This window comes from Pelmatolapia mariae, linkage group LG3_W (genome assembly GCF_036321145.2).
Source record: "Pelmatolapia mariae isolate MD_Pm_ZW linkage group LG3_W, Pm_UMD_F_2, whole genome shotgun sequence".
Classification (NCBI taxonomy): Eukaryota; Metazoa; Chordata; class Actinopteri; order Cichliformes; family Cichlidae; genus Pelmatolapia; species Pelmatolapia mariae.
This window is the reverse complement of record NC_086229.1, coordinates 89,917,558-89,937,518: the sequence shown is the minus strand read 5'-3', so window position 1 is coordinate 89,937,518 and position 19,961 is coordinate 89,917,558. Positions and strand designations below refer to the sequence as shown.

The 19,961-nt window shown below is 42.3% G+C and overlaps 1 protein-coding gene across 5 annotated transcripts in view; it reads right to left on the bottom strand.

Moving 5' to 3' along the window:
- Window positions 1-19,961, bottom strand: part of dock11 (dedicator of cytokinesis 11) — a 95,446-nt gene that overhangs the window by 67,106 nt on the left and 8,379 nt on the right. For all 5 annotated transcript variants that reach the window (XM_063470233.1, XM_063470229.1, XM_063470230.1 and 2 more), the window contains exons 3-18: window positions 17,559-17,648; window positions 16,857-16,939; window positions 16,362-16,428; window positions 15,158-15,253; window positions 13,973-14,107; window positions 13,137-13,320; window positions 12,138-12,217; window positions 10,266-10,349; window positions 9,945-10,085; window positions 8,343-8,615; window positions 5,038-5,160; window positions 4,866-4,948; window positions 3,707-3,829; window positions 3,404-3,480; window positions 2,457-2,641; window positions 2,207-2,272 (exon numbers count right to left, since the gene is read on the bottom strand). In XM_063470233.1, the coding sequence (XP_063326303.1) occupies window positions 2,207-2,272; window positions 2,457-2,641; window positions 3,404-3,480; window positions 3,707-3,829; window positions 4,866-4,948; window positions 5,038-5,160; window positions 8,343-8,615; window positions 9,945-10,085; window positions 10,266-10,349; window positions 12,138-12,217; window positions 13,137-13,320; window positions 13,973-14,107; window positions 15,158-15,253; window positions 16,362-16,428; window positions 16,857-16,939; window positions 17,559-17,648 (1,890 nt within the window). The remainder of the gene's footprint in view (window positions 1-2,206; window positions 2,273-2,456; window positions 2,642-3,403; window positions 3,481-3,706; window positions 3,830-4,865; window positions 4,949-5,037; window positions 5,161-8,342; window positions 8,616-9,944; window positions 10,086-10,265; window positions 10,350-12,137; window positions 12,218-13,136; window positions 13,321-13,972; window positions 14,108-15,157; window positions 15,254-16,361; window positions 16,429-16,856; window positions 16,940-17,558; window positions 17,649-19,961) is intronic.

Here is a 19,961-nt window from a genome sequence, read left to right as displayed (position 1 = left end):
AATCTGGGTTTCTGGTGTGCCTCTTCAACAATCTTCACTTTTTTGTATTGGTCTTCCTCTATTTGTTTCCTTGTTTCCTTTTTATCGTTATGTTGACTGTAGCATTTCAAAACCTTTTCTATGTTCTTCTCTCCATTAGCTTTGCTCAGCTACGTAGAGAGCCAGGATCACGTCTACAGGTAATTTGTGGATGGATATCACCCTAAGCCTGTCTTTTGACAAAACTATGAGACACAGATGTGAGTCACTCTCTCTTCCATACATTGTTTCTTGTCTATATAAACCTGACATCAGTGAGATGTCAGGTTTCTCACCCGACGGCACGTACGCAGAGACGCCATCGGGGCTAAAAGCCAAAAGCTCACAGATTCTGATGCGTCGGCGGGTCCGCACTTTGTGTTTACGTCTTTTTTTTGCACTAGATTCTGAAGCTGCAGTTTTGTCTCTCTCCAACCAAAATTGACTGAACCAGCAGCAAAAGAAGATCCAAACTACACTTCACATTTCGCTTCTCATAAACATCGTCATGAATTCCCTCTTACTTTTGCTGTTTTGCTTCCACCACGATAAAATGAAACTTCCTGCACAACTCTCTCTCTCTCTGTACTTTAAGAACACTTTCCCATCTAAAAATCTCTGTTTTCTGCATTATTCGCTTGCTTATTACACACCAGTCTACCGTTATGTAAAGCGCTGTCGGCCACTGTTTTTTTTTTTTTTTATTTAACTGACTTCTGACAAGAAAGCCTCATTTCTGCTGTTCACTGAAGAAATTTTAACTTTTTTAAATTATGCGAAATTGCAAAATGCTCAGCTGTGTCTCTAATCAAACCTCTGTAACTTTGCTCTGCTTCACTTCAGCAGCAACAGGTAATGTTTATATGTTGATTCATGGTTTTCTTCAGTTTTTATTCTACTGCAGAATATTTTTAAGGTGGTTACCTGCTATAAAAAGCCAGGCCAGGAAAATCTCCTTCATGTTTTTCTGTGTTTTGTCCTCAGTTACTTTGACACAAAGGCATCTGCTGTGATGCTCACACCTTTGATAAAGTCTCACAAGGCTTTCTTTTTATAGATATAAAAATATGGATATGTACTGATAAATGATCAGAATTATAATATTTCTGACAGTCTGAGGCAAAATTTCCCCGATTCAAATCAAATCGAATCTGATCGAATCAAATCGCGTATCAAATCGAATCGGGACCTTGTGAATCTGAATCGAATCGAAATAAGTGACGATACCCAGCCCTAGTGCATATAAACGTCTCTGAAAAAAAGACCTCCGTTGATCTTTGAGCTCACAAACAACTTTCCTGATGAGATTATGGTCTCAGCCGCTAGCTTGAAATCTTATTTCATACAGCACAATGTTCATTTTGTAAACAATAGTCTCCACAAAGGTAAAAAAGATGGCAAAACAGGGTTTGAATTAGAGTGGGCCTACCTTGTAAGTAATTCACTTCAGTTTTGTTTATATACAGCACCAAATCACAAAAAAGTTGCCTCAAAGCATTCTGTATTATAAAGACGCTTCAATGAAAGAGTGAAACCCCCAACAATCAAACGACCCCCCCATGAGTAAGCGTTTGGCAAAAGTGGGAACGAAAAACTCCAGTTTAACAGGAAGAAACTTCCAGCAGAACCAGGCTCGGGGAGGGGCAGCTATCTGCCATGACCCATTGGGACCCCAGCTGACCCTATTAGGCTTATACCTTATTAGTGTGCAGCGTCCTTTCATTCATCCATAAGATATGCAAATTAGTCGTCACATCCAGTTTTACAACAGCCAGGTGGCAACAGTAAAAATACTCTGAGGCTTCACAACAGCTCTTTGCTAGCAATGGCTGACATCACAGTGGCTGCTTCTCTGTCCTATATATGGCTCCCAGCGGTGATTTAATGTTGCACTTGGTTAATGCATTTCTGACCATCTGCTATATATAACAGAAACAGTGGGAACAGCAAGGTCATATAGGTGCAGTACTTCTCAAACACACTGGACAGACTGCATGAACATGTAGCGATGAGTCCACTCCAACTCCCAGCCACTGCTACACATCTGGTTATAAATTCATACATCAATATATCATGTCAATGATGGTCTGAAAACAATCACAGTCTTCCTTATTGGTAAACCTGAAAAATGTTTGACCTTTATCATAACAGCATCTAGAAAAAGTCACATGTTGCAGTACACACTGACCTTTAAAGGAGCAGCACCTTCCTCATCAGAATCTCGGAACTGGATGCAGATGGCAATGTTTCTAGCCTGAAATGGAGGAAAGGTGACATTAGTTAGCCAAGCAGACAATCAGTAAGAACGACTGTGTTTCTGAGCTCAGTCAGTCACGCATGCTTCGTTCTCAGTATGTAGCAGTAACACACAAACGGACAATATTTAAAATGTACCACCACCATCACCCATCACATCTTTTTCATCCTAACTCACGCACCTTAGTGAAGGTCTTCTGGTTGTCATATTTGAGCTGCAGGGGGTAGACATACAGCTGGTTCTTGTAAGTGGTGAAGGGATAGTTGTACTTGGCTTCCTCGGGGAGGAATTCCTCGATCTCCACCGACACCCGCTCACAGCCGTCCTCGAAGGGCTTGACGGGAATGTAAGAGGACGTCACTGTGTCTGGGGCACAGAGCACACGTCGAGTCAGAGGACCAAACCTCCACTGCTGTGTCCCTGCCTCTCGTGTCATGTCAGTTAACGTCATTTCACTTCTGAGCTGCAAAACAAACCCTTCACTGTGCAAACCCAGACATGAAACCTGACGCTGGCTACACGCCGTGTCACATGCTCACTGTGGGAATCATTGATCATTGCATCTGATAATACGGATGATCTAAAAATTTAACTTTTCAAAAGTTCTCAGATTTAACAACATTTTAATTCAGGAATATTTGATTCTGTTGTTCTTCAAAGAACATGCTAACAAGGCTTTTACAAGGCAGCATCCAGCATGCTAATAGCCCAGTCTGATCGCTCTTAGTGGAAATCTGAAGGAACAGAGTGTCTGCTCCAACCTGTGCTTGTGCGATTTTTGCTTTAGTGTCCCACCCTGCGGCTGTTTCAGCAGAACTACGGAGACCCACATACACACTGGCTTAATAGTTCAGGCTTTATGGATCAGAAAGTGGCTAAATGATCATTTATGTCTCCTATTGAACATCATTGGGATATACTAGGCTGATCAGAGGCAGTGACCACTGCATATCTGCAGGCTACACCCATTCAGGAATGGAGATCATTTCCTCAACATCAGACCCAGACACTTGTGCGGTCCATCGACAGACAGGTGGCTGCTTGCAGCCCATCCAGAGAAGGCGAATGTTAAAATCCTTTAATGGAATTGTTGGGTTTTATGCAGTGAAACACCACAAAGCTGCTTACTTGAGAAATCAGGCGGGACACACTCGATGGTGACGTTCAGCTGTCCAGGGATAATCTGAAGTTTGCTTTTCTCTGGTCTGACAGGGAAAAGGAGATTCAGTACAAGATCAGTGTCCTTTTAAGGGTTAAGTGTGCTTTAGATGTGATGACCTCCCTAATGACAATCCTGGGTGAGTAGTACTTCCTCTTAGGCAATGGCATGTGAAATATAGACCTAAAGGCATAAGTGTACCCCTGGATGACGGTTTTGTGCCACAGTAACTAAGCGCTAGCTTAAATAGCAGAGGAGTGGTGTTGACTCACTTCCTGATGTCGGCCAGCAGCTTGATGAGGTCATCAGTCGAGATTTTGCTGCTGTCTTGGCGATAGAGAGGAGAAAACTTCCCATCCATATCCAGGCTGCCCTGAGCGTCTTTGAACACCTGCCTGCAACCACAACACACATGGTTCATTACAGTTCTCGCCTCATACGTGCAGCCAAATAGCAACATTTTTATTCTGGGTTAAATCCAGCAGGTCTGTGTTAGTGTTACGGTACAAATCTAATGTAAACAGGATGGTTTAACTTCCAGCAATTCAGCAGAAGAATGAAGTATAAAGGAATGTTTTGCTTTCACTGTTTAAAAACGCTTATTTTCTTCATGTATGTTCTATTAAAGAGTTACTTGCTGCTGTACACACTCCCTGCTTCCCTGTGTTTCTATATTTTTGTTACTTTTGTTCTTCTTCCAGATTATAGTTTAGAACAGTTGTATGAAAGGGGCTTTTTGTCTTTGTGTGATCTCTACTGGATATCTGGATATATGTCAGTGGGTTCTAACATTTTTGAATAACGCCTGAAGTCTCTTAATCATTTTTCGCGCCATTTAGAAAAAGGTGTGACTTCTGTGCTGGCCTGAAGTATTTTTATAGCTCACAGCATTACCAGTTACATGTGAAAGCCTCCACTAGGCCTGCAAGCTTGGGGTGGAGATGGGGGTGGGGATGGGGGTGGGCTGTGAGGCTCGTAAAATCTGTCACAGATTCTAATTTCACGTCAAGACCGGACAGTTCCTGGAAGTTTTCTGTGCTGCCTTTCATTAGCTGCACTTCCAACAGCAGCTAATAAAAAGCAGAACTGACTGCTCTTCATTATGAATGTTGAATTCTATAACTGGAATATCGTAATATAAAGTTTATCAATACAATCCGGATCAAACTGGATCAGCAAACAAGTAAATGTTCTTTTACACAAACTTTATTTAACCTCAAAGTTGAGAAATTCCTAAACTTTTGGGGTCCAAAAAGTAAATATTATCTTATTTTCTCCCTCTGTGACAACTAGATGAGGCTTTACACCTAACTGTATGATGTTATTATGCTCATGCCTTTGCACATGTTCACATGAGATCACTCTGAGTTGAATCAAAACAGATTATTTACAAGATTATGAGGTTTGACTCATGAATTATTTCTGTCTTACTTGGCAGCCCAAGCAAACGGCATCCTGTACTGGCCCAAGCGTTGGCATGTCTGCTTGGCAGCTTTGAGCACCTTCTGAGCAGTCTGAGGAGACACAGGAAAGACATCATCAAGCCAACACCGGAGCGCTTTCCACCGTCTCCTCCACGAGGTCAAAATCGACGGCAGCGTACCTTAGTGATGTCAGAGGTTTTCATGTATGGCTCAGCGCAGTGGGTGATGCCATTCTGTAACACCTTCTCCACACGGGCCACCAGGAAGATATCTGCATGGGGGTTAGTCACTGAAAAGATACCCTGCAAAAGAGAGGGAGAAATGACTGAGGAGGCCTAGCAATCAAGACATGTGGTTGGGATTTGATTTGGCAGCTTTCGAGGGTCTTTTCTTAGAACGCTCTTCCTAGAAATCTGCTACTGTGAATGGAGAGGAGAGATGCCGAGTTCTATGAAGAGAAACTGACTACAGACGTGGCCAAAGTTTCAAATGATGACGCCAACCTATCAGACTGCTCAACACGTTCTCACTCCCAAAGTCTGTTCACGGCTCTGTATGATCTCAGTGAAAACAGATATCCCTAAGGTGGTCATGCCAGGAACACAGTTGTGGGCACAGAAGCTTGAACGGTTGCTGACCTCCTGTTTGGAAGGGTCATCCAATCAAGTGGTGTGTGTGTGAGAGGTAAAAGGAATTTAAAGGTGTGGAATAAAGCGCTGTATGAATGTGTGATAGTGTAAAAGTGCTTCGATTGCTCATTAGGAGTAGAAAAATTAAATGTGCCAACAACTCCACAAATATAAGCATAAAAAGGTCAAGTTCAACTGTTTTCACTCTTAAATTCATCCCCTGCTTCTGTGTGAGATCGATTCAGGGGAAGTGGCTGATGCTAAAGCTGTACAGGAAAACCACATGGTGCTCACACATCTATTTAAGGGCCAATGAGATGCGTCTGCATTTAAGCTTCCAAGTTCAAGTAAAGCAAACAAAGGCGACAGTAACTACAATCAGACTAAGCTATGCTGCTTGCACTGGTATGACTAATAAAAACTTCAATAGAAATGTCTGGAAATAGAAAAAAAGCCTAAGCATAAGTGACAAAACTGAATGACAGTACCAAGGAAGCAGCTGATTCAGATGCAGACATAACAATCTGGACATTACTAACACATATCTTTAAGGAGGCTAGCATGCTGCCAGTCACAGACACACGCACACAGAGTAGGGTTACACTCCAGGCCATAACCCTGTCCATCCTCTGTCCTCATTCACAGCCCTTAAAACCACACACAGCTGCTTTTGCTTTCAGTTTTTGACGTTATTTGCTCCTCACCGCTCATCGTCGACCAGTTCTTACAGTGTGGTTAAAAAGAAGCTTGTAAATGCTCCATTTGGGCATTAAACTTTCCTCATAGTTCATAAACAGTGTCACATCCTTTTTGTGCAAAGATAAACCATCTCACTGCTGAAAATCCTGAAACTCTTACTAATACGCAAATGGGTAAGATTTGTGACTTGCGTAATAAAGAGGGTCCAGAGGTTGTGGCGTCCTCCTGAGAGCTACTGCAGAGATGAGAGGTGAAGCCTGTGTCCTTGGAACACACCCAATGCACCTAAATTAAACTGCGGTCTGCAGACCTATAATAGCACACTAATCACAGAGGCAGGAGCCGCTCTGTTTGTATACATATATTTGTGTGTACATGTGTGTTCTGCTGGTGCTCCACAGATGTTTCTGGCAGAGAAGTCCAAAAATGAAACACATAGAAAACTTTTTCATGCCTGTAGCTTTAAGGCGGCCCGCTGCTGGTTTGCTGGCTGCAGAAATCCTGCGTTTGTCACTCTCTGCCCTGATTCATCCCCTCGTCTCTGAGCTTTTTCCTGCTTTTTGCTGCGCTGTTCATCAACTCGTGTCTCCCGTCATGGAAATGGAAAGTGAGCTTGTTTTATAACCGCTGCTGGTTTATACCAGGCACCGGTCCTGTTGAGTGACTTCACCACTGTAACGGGCCAAGCGGCCAGAGGTAAAGAACAGGCCGTGTGTGTGCGCCGAGCTCACAGCACCTGCAAATGTTTGCAGAAGGGCCTGAGCCAAGAGTAACGCTCACACATGCACATTATTTCTCCCCAAATAAACTCTAGACTTAAAATACCGCAAAACGAAGTGACAGGACATAAAGCTTACATCCCGAGGCCTGAGCTCACATCAGGAAGCAAATGTTCGCCGAATGAGCCGAACGGGATCCTTTCACAGGTCTTCAGGTCTGGTTGGGGACCGAAGGCTGGCGTGTGACACACTCAGCGTTGTCTTGCATGACAGTGGAGAAATGAATGAAAAAACAAAAAAGATCATGCACTGGCCAAAACAGCTAACTCACTGCACACACAGTGTCAGCAGTCCTGACTGAGGCCAGGACTGTGCTGGGCCAGCTGCAACCAATATGGCAAAGTTGAACCTATGTGACAGAACTAGATGAGAGTTCAACAGTGTGTAGACATTTTAAAGACTAAGCATGACAGAGGGCCGCCTCCAACCACTAACTTGGCTTGGAAAAGTGCAGAAAGTGATAAAAACAATGCAAGACAAATGATTTCTGTAAATTCTAGCTCATAAAACCATCATTTGCTTGTGTTTTATTCAGTCACTCATTACTTTTTAGTTTCTGCATGCTTCTACCTGCTCTGTCTAAGAACAGAGTTACTCAAAGACACGTTTTCCCTCTTCTTGTAAGAGCGATCTACTCTTCATGTTTCAACGTGTCAGTTTATTGGGGTTTTTTCAGGTTTGCTAAAGGTATAAAAACATGAAAATAATTATAGTATTCCTAATTTTCTGTCAAATATTTCCTGTTATGGATTTCACAAAATTACATCAGCATCTTTATAATTAAGGACAGCAGCTTAAGTTCAGATTACTTTTTTACTCTGTGTGATGTCAGTAAGAGCAGACAGCCGCACTATGGTCATTAGGGAAGCCCCACCCAAATAAAATAACACAAATTTTCAGTGTATTCTATATATAAGCTAACTGACCATAGGTCACGTAAAACCAGAAGCAGAGTTCAGTCTCAGTTTCACATCAACTAAACCTCTAACGCAGCAGGATGACAGACATGCTGGATCTCTTTTTAATAATCCAGCTCCAGCACCAACCTGTTTTTGTCTGACATTAAAAATCTTACAAACAACAACAAATCAACAGAAAAATGAAAAGTGTTACCCAGACTACAGAAAAATTGCCTTTAAACTACCAGCTCTAAAGGTTTACATAGAAAGACTGAGATCGTGTTTATATTTGGACTTTCTGTAGTATTTAATTTCACAACAGTTTTGCAAAGAGCACAGAACATTTTGTTTTCCACGCAGCAAGATCTGTATGAATGACCCAGTGTGACTCAGCTTTCACACCCAGTTCTGACTGTGTGACTCAGCTGCAGTCACTTTCTCTATCAGACACCTGTCTATATGCTATTATAGTTCCTACCTGAGTGGGGAAGCGCAGCAGAGCCTCTGACACCCTCTGAAGCAGCGGCAGGCCGTTTCCTTTCCCTGAGTCTCCGTTCACGAGGACTCCTCCCTGTCCCCCGTCCTTCCCTCCACCACCGCCGTCCGAGTCAGATGAAGGAGACGCTTGGGCAGAGGTGTCGGTGAGCATCTCCCTCACAGATGGTGGATTGAGCTCAACATGGAAGTCGGCCGAGATTTTGCAGCTCTTGGAGACATCGAAGAGAGCGAGGCTGATGAAGAACGGTTCCACCTGCGAGTCAGCAGAGGGACGGTTACAGGCTGCAGTCCAGCACGTACCTTTATTACTTTACAACATTTCACTTTAAGACAAAATCTCAGAAACCAGGTCATATGAGTCTTTAGTTTTAGCATGAATTAAGCAATAATGCACACACTTCCCACCAGTAATGCAGCCTGCTAACATCAGCTAGCAACCTTTTGCCCAAATATGGTCACTTCTGGGTCCAACCAACATGCAAAGTCTTAAAGTCTTACAACATGAGAGTCGTATGTGTGACCTAATGAATAAATGTATAATTATTATAATAGGATTCAATGGACAGGTTTAATCCGTTTAATCTGTAATAATCAAAATTCTAGATTCAGACAAAATATTTATGGATAAATGTCTAAAAATATTTATATTTTCTCAGTGTGTCATCCTCAAGCACAAGCAAAAACTTTTCTATTTTGGAAACCTGCAATTCCTGCATGATGGACAAAATCGCTCCATCCAGTGAACTTTAAAGCTGTCTGAGACTGCCGAGGGAAAGAAGGGATGGAAGAAGAGGAGGGAACGAGAGCGTGTGCTGCTTCCAAACCACAAATGAGTCAGATGATTTCTCCTGCCAGCCTTTCTAATGCATCAGCAAGCAGGAAAAGGAGGAGGGGGAGAAGTTGGTCTAGCTCTGTGTTTTATATCTAAAGTGATCCGCCCTGACAAAGGCAGAGTTCACATATGCTCAAAAATGCTACCTCATGCTACTGAAAGCTCCTCATCTGGCACACATTAAACATTTCTGCATGACCCTCCATGCCTCAGGCTTAAATAAAGAAAGATTTGTTTTAGTGCTAATGCAACAATATCGAGTTGCGTTATCCTAGTTTGGCTACTTCCGTTGCTTCCAGCCAGACTGACATGAATTATGAAGGTGTATTATGTGGGGCAGAACTACAGAGGGAGAGGCTGACGGAAAATCTGCAGTGTGAAGAGGAAAGCTACGTATTGCAGTTAACAAACGTATCCTCCTCAGGTTCAGGATGTAATTCACTGTCAAAGCCATAGATTTCAACCTGGCGATATACCTTTAGAAGGAGTAGTGATGTACTCTGTTGAACATAAGTCTTAATCTATAATGAGCCATTATGCTACCTCACAGTCTCAGGACGAAGAGATAATATCTGGTTTCAACTCTCTTCAGCTCTTGATGCTTTAAAGAGCAGGTAGAGCGACTGTGCTCAAAGCCATACTATTTAAAACTGCGGCCATGATTCATCTTTTTTTACCTGTTTAATCTAACAGTAGCACAAGTAACAAACCACAGAACAGCTGTGTTGTGGAACAAAGGTGATGACATACATTGGTAAGGACACCGTCGCCCTTCTCATTCACGCAGCCCTGCAGACTGAAGGTGAGGTCGTGGCAGCTGACCACTATACGTCGACCAAAACGCTCCTCGAAGGGCTTCACGTCTGGCTCAATCCCAGAGAAGTCCAGCCTCTGGATATCAGGGAGGAGGAGAGTGAGAAAGCAGGAGAGGGGAGAGAGTGATCCCGCGGAGAGCAGGGAGGATGAGCGTGAGGAGTTGGAAGGGGGAGGAGAGATCAAACAGGGTGAATCAATAGTGAAATAAATAAATCATAAGAAAGCCAAGCATTTTAAAGGAATAACCTTTTGTACCTGTGTCTCAGGATCCAGAGAGGAGAGCTTCAGCCTGCCTTCGTTCCTGTTCATCTTACTGAGCTGATCTGTCTCCCTGGTGTACTGCAGACAGACAGCAGCAATGTAAGCGAGCTAAAAATCCACCAGGTGTTTCTTTCTTTTCTTTTTTTAACCAGAATTAATTTTATTCAGTCAAAGTTTTCTGCAGAATTTTTTTCCCCATGAATTTATTTATCTATACAAAAAACGCTCACCAAACAAATGGTGTAAATTTGAAAACCTACATCGCCTCGTTCTCGAGGTATCGAGTTCACAAAGTTGCGCTGGAGTGATGACAACAATACCCCAATCACCCTTTCAGGCTGAGGGACAAACCACACAACAAACATGAAGAAACTGTTTCCACAACAAACAGCATTTCCATCTGTTTCTGTTCGATCCACATCCCCGCCAAAACTCTAAATTAAAATATTCAATGCCTTCATGGGCCCTGGCCTCTTCAGGACTCCCCGAGTCAAAGAGTTATCATACCGAACTGTTTAACACTTGAAGCAGACATAAACAGGAAGTTATCAACTGATGATATGTTTTAGAGATAAAAGACAAACAAAGTCTGTTTTTTTTTTTTACATTTTCTTTTCTACATAAATATCCAAAATATGTATATTACTCTCACATTTTAAGAAAAAAATCTGTAACTATCTCTGATACCTTTTATGAACTCTTCTAACACATTAAACAGTAGTGCTTCAGCCGCTGCGTTCCTTCTCTTTTAGTTGCACACTTTATTGCAACAGATTTTTATAGCTTATTTGCATGGTCTTCATTTATGAATGAGGCAGCAACCGCAGGTAGAACAGCATCCCTTACTGTAATGGTCCGGTACAGTGTACTCAGTGAGGTGCTTGTAAACTTACACAAACAGAAAAAGAAAGAGGAAGGTTGATATGTAGTCAAGGCACAAAAGGGGGAAAACGAAGGGCGTCCAATGGAGACAAATCAAAGCCTCAGGTTTGTGTAAGAGCCCTCAGAGTCCATTTCTCTCCCCTCTCTTCCTCCTGCTCGCGTCTCTGTTCTCACTGTCTGCTCAGCCTGCAGACAAACTCGACCTTCTTTTACGTGCACAGAGGAAAGCTTTGCTGCCGTGGCCCAAAGCAAACAGAGTGGAACAGCAGCAACAGAGGGTTTTGTTGTTGCTGTGCAGTTTGGGGTTTATAGACACATCAGAGCGGCTCTGTCTCTGACAAACAGGACTCGCACAGAACACCACAAATAAAAGTGATGCTGAACTTGTTCTGCTTCCGATTCATTTTTTGGATAATGTCTCATTAAAATCATCTCATATGCTTTCTTATTATGTCATTTACTGAAGCGCCACAGTGTGATTTAACAAACCACTGATCTGTATTCAGGATTATGCAGTCTGTAGCTGTTGCCCACAGGTGGCTGTGAGTCAGATTGTTCTCCTTTGATTTTTGCAGATATCTGCAGCATCACAAAGAACACATGCAAAAACAAGATGTGTATTTAGTTGAATTTAATGCCTTTAAGTTTGCTCACTTCTTTTTTTTGTTGTTTTATGTTATGCTAAAGGTTGATAGGGTGACAAACACCCTTTAGTTTCTGATGGAGGACTTCACCCTTATATTTTAACACATACATTCCCCGTCAGCTGCACGGCTGTTTGCAGAGAGCAGCTCTGTGTAGAATTTGCTGATCGTTACTGAAAAGACCCGTCTGTGTCTGTGTTCATAAATTAGCGCGGTGTTAATAGCCACAGAACTTTCCACTCCCTTCAGCACATTTCTGCAGCTTCACACTAATTTGACCCACTTGGTAAGTCTGGCCCAACTAACACAGCTTAATTAATCATCTGTAATTCCTTCATACCTTGATGAGTTCAGTGTGCAAGCTCCTCCCCGAGTTCTCCAGCATGCTCTCGCCTTTACCTTGGCTGGCCGTGTCATCATCTGAGAGGAAAAGGACAATAACCAGACATCAATACATGTAATCCACATGAATGCCTATTCAACAAGAACACAATACACACTACAAGTCCCTATAAAGCTTCCCTCCCTTAATGCTAGTACTTCTTTTGTTCTCCACTTATCTAGTTTCCTCAGTTTTCTTTATTTCCACACCATTCAGTAATATCAGAATCAGAATTCTTATTAATCCCTAAGGAAATTATATTATGCCAAGTTTTTGGCTAATAGCTCTTTTGATATAATCTTGGTTCAAAACTACAATTTTACGCCTGCCAGCGTGTTTTCTTTGGCACTTCTGGTAGATTTAACAAAATAAATGGGAATACATTTGTTGTTTTTGCAAAAGTCTGCAACAAAGTGCCTAAAGATACAATTTTAAAATGTTTATTTGCCTCTGTCTGCTCTATGTAGACACATTTACTTATCCTAAGTGTCTTTTTTATGGTTGATCGATTCACACGTCCGTGTAAATGACTTAACAAAAAAATACTCCTCTGACAATGTTCAGGATTGAGTGCCAAAGGAGTCCAAGAAAGACTTTGAAGGACCTTCAGAAAGTCTTGAGAACCATTATTCAAGTTCACTTGAATAGAAGTGAGCGGTGGTTCAAGGTTGTTGCACAGTCCTGTATACACAAACTCCTTTGTTCCTTAGTTAGCTAATATACTAGCATGTTATTGTCTCAGGGGCTACAGGTGAAGGAGTCCGCCTGCTAATTGCATATGTGTGACTGTAACGTGGAAACCAATGGAAAAAAACATGATAGGCCCGTTGTTAGAATCAGTGTTTAAAGTAAACTGACTATAAAACTATAGAAACGCTTCAATAAGACTATAAGTACTATGTTGACTGAAAGATAATGTGGACATCTAACTGCTCAAAGTGTGGTAGAACAGCTCACCAAGGACACAGTCCAGCGACTCAGCACCGTTCCTCCTGTCCTGGCCAGCCTCTGTGCTGCTCTGCAGAGCCTGTTTCAGTGTGACCACCCATTCCTCCATCTCTGCCTCACTGTCTGCAGCCAGGAAGTGGCTATAGCGGTCTTGCATCTTAAGCTCAAAGCCATTCCGCCGCATCTTGGGACTCTGAGGAAGAAACATCATTTTTCATTGATTTTTAACTAACAGGTGGAAACTGATGAGAATTAGAGGATCTGTGGTACAACTAAATAAGCCGTTAAAAGCACAGCGTAGGGAATCAAATGTAATCAGAAGAATCTCAACTTAAATTCAGAAACAAACTGAGAGTCAATGCTATTCAACCATGACCAAACAAAACCTGATTTCCATGCTAAACTCAAGCTTCCTCGTTAAATCCATGAGCCAGAATGAACTCCCTCACTCCCCCCATTCATATTCTGAGCGTGCTCATTAAACTGAAAGCTTCCTGGCTGCTTTCTCAGGCAGGTCAGCCCTGCCGAGGAACAATCAAGGTACTAGGCTGTGCCATGAGCCAGCAACAACTCTTCATAATCTGCTAGAAGCTGACGTTTCTGCCCAAGTCACTGGAATGCAGCAGATCTGCCCAATTAAAGCAGCCAAAAGCCCCCAAGGGAAAGTAAGACACAGAAACACGCTGAATTTCACGAGGGTGGGAGCTCATGCCAAGTTCTGAAACCTCGCAGAGAGCGCATGAGGGAAATAAACTCAGTGAGTTTAATTAAGCACAACAACATGGTCACAACAGAGAAAACAGCTTTATCCACTGCTGCTGGGTTCTTAATTGTACTGAGTATACCTGGATGACATCTATACAGGAGTCCAGGTAGATGGATCCTTTGGTTTCCTTGCAGTTTTTCTCATCCTTATAAGAGTTGAGGATGTAGGAGCCATCGGGGAGCTGAGACAAGTAGAAGTACCTCCTCTTGAACACCTGCAATCCAGAGCACATCTCATATGACTCATCTGACAACTCATGACAGCAAAAATATGACACTATGACATGTGACTTCAAGCTCATGTGCTGCCTTGCTAATGTAATTTAAATTCCAAAAAGAAGGGCAGATACACTGGATACTGCAAGTTATACAGCTGTGTCTTTTAGTAACAGCTTTTTGTTGCCCCTGTCCCAACTTTGGAGATGAGTTGCTGTTATCAAATTCCATATTAGCAAATATTATTCTTAAAATGGTACAGTTTCTTCACTTCCATATACTTTCACTATCTGAGACCATATCCTCATTTAGGTTAGACAGCTTTTTCATAGATAATGGCAGACAGCTTGTACACAAATTAAGGATGCGGTTCGGGGAAAGCCTCAGAGTATTTCTCATGTATTAATGAAAAGTGAATGAATTGAAAAAGAGAGGGAGGGGCACGAAAAAGAGAACAAACAGGGGTTGTATGTAGACAGAGAACTGGAATGGGCATGCATCGAAGCGTGGTCCTGCTCCTTAAATTCATATAAATTATCTCCAACTCTGTGTTCCTTTGTTCATAAATGACAGATTTATGAGATGTGCAAATCATTACATTCTGTTTTTATTTACATTTTACATACCACCCCAACTTTTTCAAAATTGGGTTTCTATGTTTCTCATGGCGCTACGTCTCATATGTTGCATGCTGAACTTATTTGCACGATCCTATGGACATTCAAAAGGCACACTTGGCGACAGTGGGGAGGAAGAACTCCCTTTTAAAAGGAAGAGACAGGGCTAAGTGCTTCACTGGGAAAGTATGGGGTCTTTAAGAAATTATGTGGGCTGATTATTCAGGACTGTAAAAGTGAAGGTTTATGCTGGGTGGGACAGTGTTACAGGATAAAGTCACGTACAACGGTGCAGCTTTAATGGTGTATCATTTTTCAAGCATTACAAATTGCAGATGCACCTACGCTCCTATTCTGATCTCTACATGTTTGTGTTGTTGACTTGTTGCTGTTATGCTGTGATAACAGACAGGAGGTCTGGTGCTGACTCACCCTCATGGAGACAGACAGGCTGCTATTGATGTTGGCTTTCTGAAGCCAGCCCTGCTTCAAGATGCCTCCCCTCTGGGAGCACAGCGATGCCGAGTCCTGACACACAAACACAAACACAAACACTTGGCAATCAGCAAAGACGGATTTCATTACTGCGGTCAATTCACGTTAATGCTCCTTGCACATTAAACATTCACTGTACTTGTACATTGTTTGTAGTATTTTCTGCCATGAAGAAACAATTATTTTTTCCTGTGGTTGTGAGAACTGTTTGTTGATTAGAGCAGAGCTGTATTAACTTTGTCAGTGAAAAAGCATAAACATAAATCAGTGTATGGGGAGAATTTCTTTGGGATCCCATGAAGCAGTTCATCATAATTCAGGCTTTGTCCTGTCAGTGTAACATCTTCATCTCATCCAGTAAATATCATGGGACTGTTCATCACCACCACAGAAAACAAACACACTCACGACAAGGGAGCGATCTGTTAGTGATCACGCTCATACACACAAACGCACACACACACATAATGGTAATGCATCGGGCCACTCGAAGGAATACAACATGCAGAGGTCTAATTAATTTAATGTAAGCCTGGAACCAGAGAAAGAAATCATAACACAGAGCAAGAAGGGTTCTTGTACCTTCTCTGACACACAGCTCTCGCTGTCCTCCTGACAGCTGCGACTCTCAAGTCTATACCTGCTATTATCATCTACCGACTGAGTGCTATTAACCCATAAACTGGGAGGTCTGTAAAAAGGTGCTACTATTCTTATCATCTTATCAAAACATGTATGCACAAAGTTGCAGAGATAAAATAACAGAAGCCTGAGCTGCCCTCCCTGCTCTCCCTGTGCAGCCAGCAGAGCAGCAGCATTTATTTGCCTTCAGTTAAATTTCCTCTGTCTAAGTTTATCTGCATCCGGCCTGAGGGTAGCAGGGGGAGGAGGGTCGATGAGAGCTATTTATAGAAACTATAAGGGTTCTGGTTTCACTGGCCTGCAGTCAGTCTAAGATGGGGTCGAACGACAAGCCAGAACGTGCAAGACACGGGTAATACCTGCTTCGCTGAGCAGAAGGCTTTGAAATTCGGAGCAAGATTTATAGAGTCAAATAGCCTTTATAGAGTCAATAGCCTATCATTCCTCCTCCCTGTAGGGAGGAGGAATGATGTAACCACGCTCAGGCCGCTCTACTCACCTCGTCTTTGGCGTCTTCATCGATTTCGAACACATGAGCTGGGAGTTTGTCTGTCTTCAGGCCTTTGCTTTAAAAACACAAAACAGAGGGTGAATGGATGAAGCTGGCCTTTTCCCCCTCTGCTGAGGACAGCTACGTCACATATCTGGGTTCTTTATGTCTTTCTTGTTTGTAACGCTAGATCAAATTACAGCCTCCTTCATGTATTTTTTATGTTCAAAAATACTTCTCAAAATTCATGGTTGCAGTGATAAAGTCATTTCCTCAGTAAGATTTATCACCATGGAAATAAATTCTTTACATCTGGACTGCACCTGTTGTGTGGAGGAACATCTGGCTGAACATCAGAGCTGCACTAACACATAGATCCAGCTGAGGAAATCCACTGCATGTTACACATCTGGCTGTTTTACCTTATTTTAACCTGTATGTTTTCCCATATATCCAAACTACAGTTTCAGTTTATTCCAGTCATTTCTGTCTCATGTTCCTTACCTCGGCAACATGCGGAAGTCTCCAGAATAAGCCTCGTATTTGTAGTTGATTACGTGCCAGTCAGTGTTGTACATCCTAATGCACTGCAGAACACAGAGAGCTGGATTAGCAGTCAAATGGAAAAAGCAAGCAGACCTTTTTTTTAATGACTGTAAATCACGGAGGAGGATTTTGGGGTGACAAATCAACCTCGATCGTTTTTCATGAACTCAAAATACAAGTCTGCAAAGCATCAGATACTTTTAAGTGGACTTTTTGTGTTTTTAATTCAGCATAGAACTGCAAGCAAAAAGTCTCCTGCAAGTCATCTGAATGGATCTTTGTTCAATAAATGCTGAGCAAGCCCAGGGTCTGTTTTAACTGCCCCTATGACAGTTGTTTCCGTGCTACATCGCAGTCATGACGGCTGGCAGATGAACACAGATTTAAAGCCTGGCAGAGCAGCAGTGTATGACTGCATCATGCCAGAGAAGTCTGTTTTTCATTGCTGATACAGTATTTCATCAGCGTAGCACGTGTTTACGACTGGACGGTGAGTACTCCCGTTTCTTTATGAGCTCCCAGGGAACATGTCAGGGTCAGTATCATGCAGGCTGGTGTGAAATCATTAAGAAACAGCCTGTTATGTTGATCATTTTTACTTGTATTCTTTACTTTAATTAATTATATATATGATAATATAATGCAAAATAACTGTAGTACCTCTTTGGCAAACAGACTCCTTGCCTCCCGCTCGGCATTCTGGGGCACAGAGGGAACAACGGTCCTCCTCTGTCGGGAGATCTGAGACTCCTGTATGCATGCAAACACAAAATGAGCCACATGTGAATTCACATGCATGGTGCATGATGGAGATATTTCTCATAACATCAAACACGGGAAAAGAGAATGAGAGAAAACAAAAGACAGAGATACAAAGAAACAAATTCTCTCAGGACGAAGGAGAAGAGTAGACACAAACAGATGCACCACTAGAACAAAACCACATGTGTCTGAAGCAACAGCAATAAATACCTGACTGGACCGTATGTGAGAGCTGGACTCAGCCGTGAATAACTGAGCCTAGTGTTTTGAGGATGTTCAGTGATTAATGATGGGAAAACGTCCTTTGGAAAGTGATAGTTCACAGCTCTTTGACTCGGACAGACTGAAAAAGCAGCTGATTTTGGCTGTTTACTGTGGAAATTTCAGCGCAGGTGCTTTGAGCGTAACATATTTGTAAAAGATCCATAAATCACAGGCTGTAGACGGAGCCAAAGACAGAGGCAACATATGTGACGAGTTAAGCCCTGCACTAGTTTATATTGCGAATGAGCACTTCCTTTAACTCTAACCTTCTGGGAGAATAATATTGTAACTCTTGAAATAACAGGAATGACTTGAGATTCTTTAAATCAGGGGTCTCGAACTCCAGGCCTCGAGGGCCGGTGTCCTGCAGATTTTAGATCTCACCCTGGGTCAACACACCTGAATCAAATGATTAGTTCATTACCAGGCCTCTGGAGAACTTCAAGACATGTTGAGGAGGTAATTTAGCCATTTAAATCAGCTGTGTTGAATCAAGGACACATCTAAAGCCTGCAGGACACCGGCCCTCGAGGCCTGGAGTTTGAGACCCCTGCTTTAAATGATAAATGTTTCCTGCTGAAAAGATTCGGCATGAGCCCCCGCATCCTCAGGACCTTCTATCGCTGTGCCATTGAGAGCATCCTCACTGGATGCATCACCACCTGGTATGGCAACAGCACCGCTTACAACCGCAAAGCTCTCCAGAGAGTAGTGCGGTGCTCTGAACGGATAATTGGAGGTGAGCTTCCCTCCCTCCAAGACATCTACAGGAAGTGGTGCCTGAGGAAAGCGGGGAGGATCATCAAGGACTCCAGTCACCCTAGCCATAAACTGTTCAGACTGCTTCCATCAGGAAGGAGGTTCTGCAGCATCCGGTCCCGTACCAGCAGACTGAGAGACAGCTTTTTCCACCAGGCCATCAGACTGCTGAACACGTCATAGACACCTCACCTTCACTACTGGAACTTCAACATTATGCACTCCATACTGTACATTAATGCCACTGTTTTGCACATGTCAACTACCAACCTCTGTATATTTTATATATCTTATTTTATTTTTTACTCTATTTCATTTGTAAAATATGTATATACACACTCACACACACACACACACACACACACACACACACACACACATGTCTGGTTTGCTATCCTCGTGGGGACATCCCATTGACATAATGCTTTCCCTAGCCCCTTACCCTAACCCTAACCATTAAAAATGAATGCCTAACCCTAACCCTTACCCTAAACCTAACCATAACCTAATTGTAACCCTGACAGTAAAACCGCATTTTGAGTGTGAAAATTGCTTTCAACCCCGAGGGGACCTGGATTTTGGTCCCCACGGTGCAGAAAGTCCCCACCAGGATAGTAAAAGTCAGATTTTGGTCCCCACCAGGATAGTACGAACCCGTACACACACACACACACACATACACACACACACACACACACACACACGTAGAAAAACATATTTAGTATACACATCCAGTAATGCATATACTCTTATATATTGTACATACATTTATTACTTTCAGATTTAGCCATTCTTATATTTTGCTTGTTTTACGTTATTGTATTTTTGCACAACTCTGTTGCTTGTGAAGCTCGCACACAAGAATTTCACTCGCATGTACTGTACCAGTGTACCTGCACATGTGACGTGACAATAAAAGTGATTTGATTTGATTTGATTTGATTTGATGTTCAAATCGTTACTTTTTAAAGTGCTATGACAGTAATTAATGTCATATTGTCCTTGGATCTTTGCTATTTTAAAGGTGTAACGTGGTTTTGATGCCCAAAACAGAGTTAAAGTTTAGCTAGCAATGGGCCACCTGTGATAATAAGAAATAAACTGATAAGGATACTAAACTAAGAGCATAATAACAACTAAGCACGTGACAATATTGTAGATCTGAAGCTTATATTCTTTGTAGCACAATAAAAAGAACTGCTGCAGATTACAGAAGAAATCTATAAAAAATAACAGTTTAAACCTGTTATAAAAACAGCTGACACATGTTTATTCTGT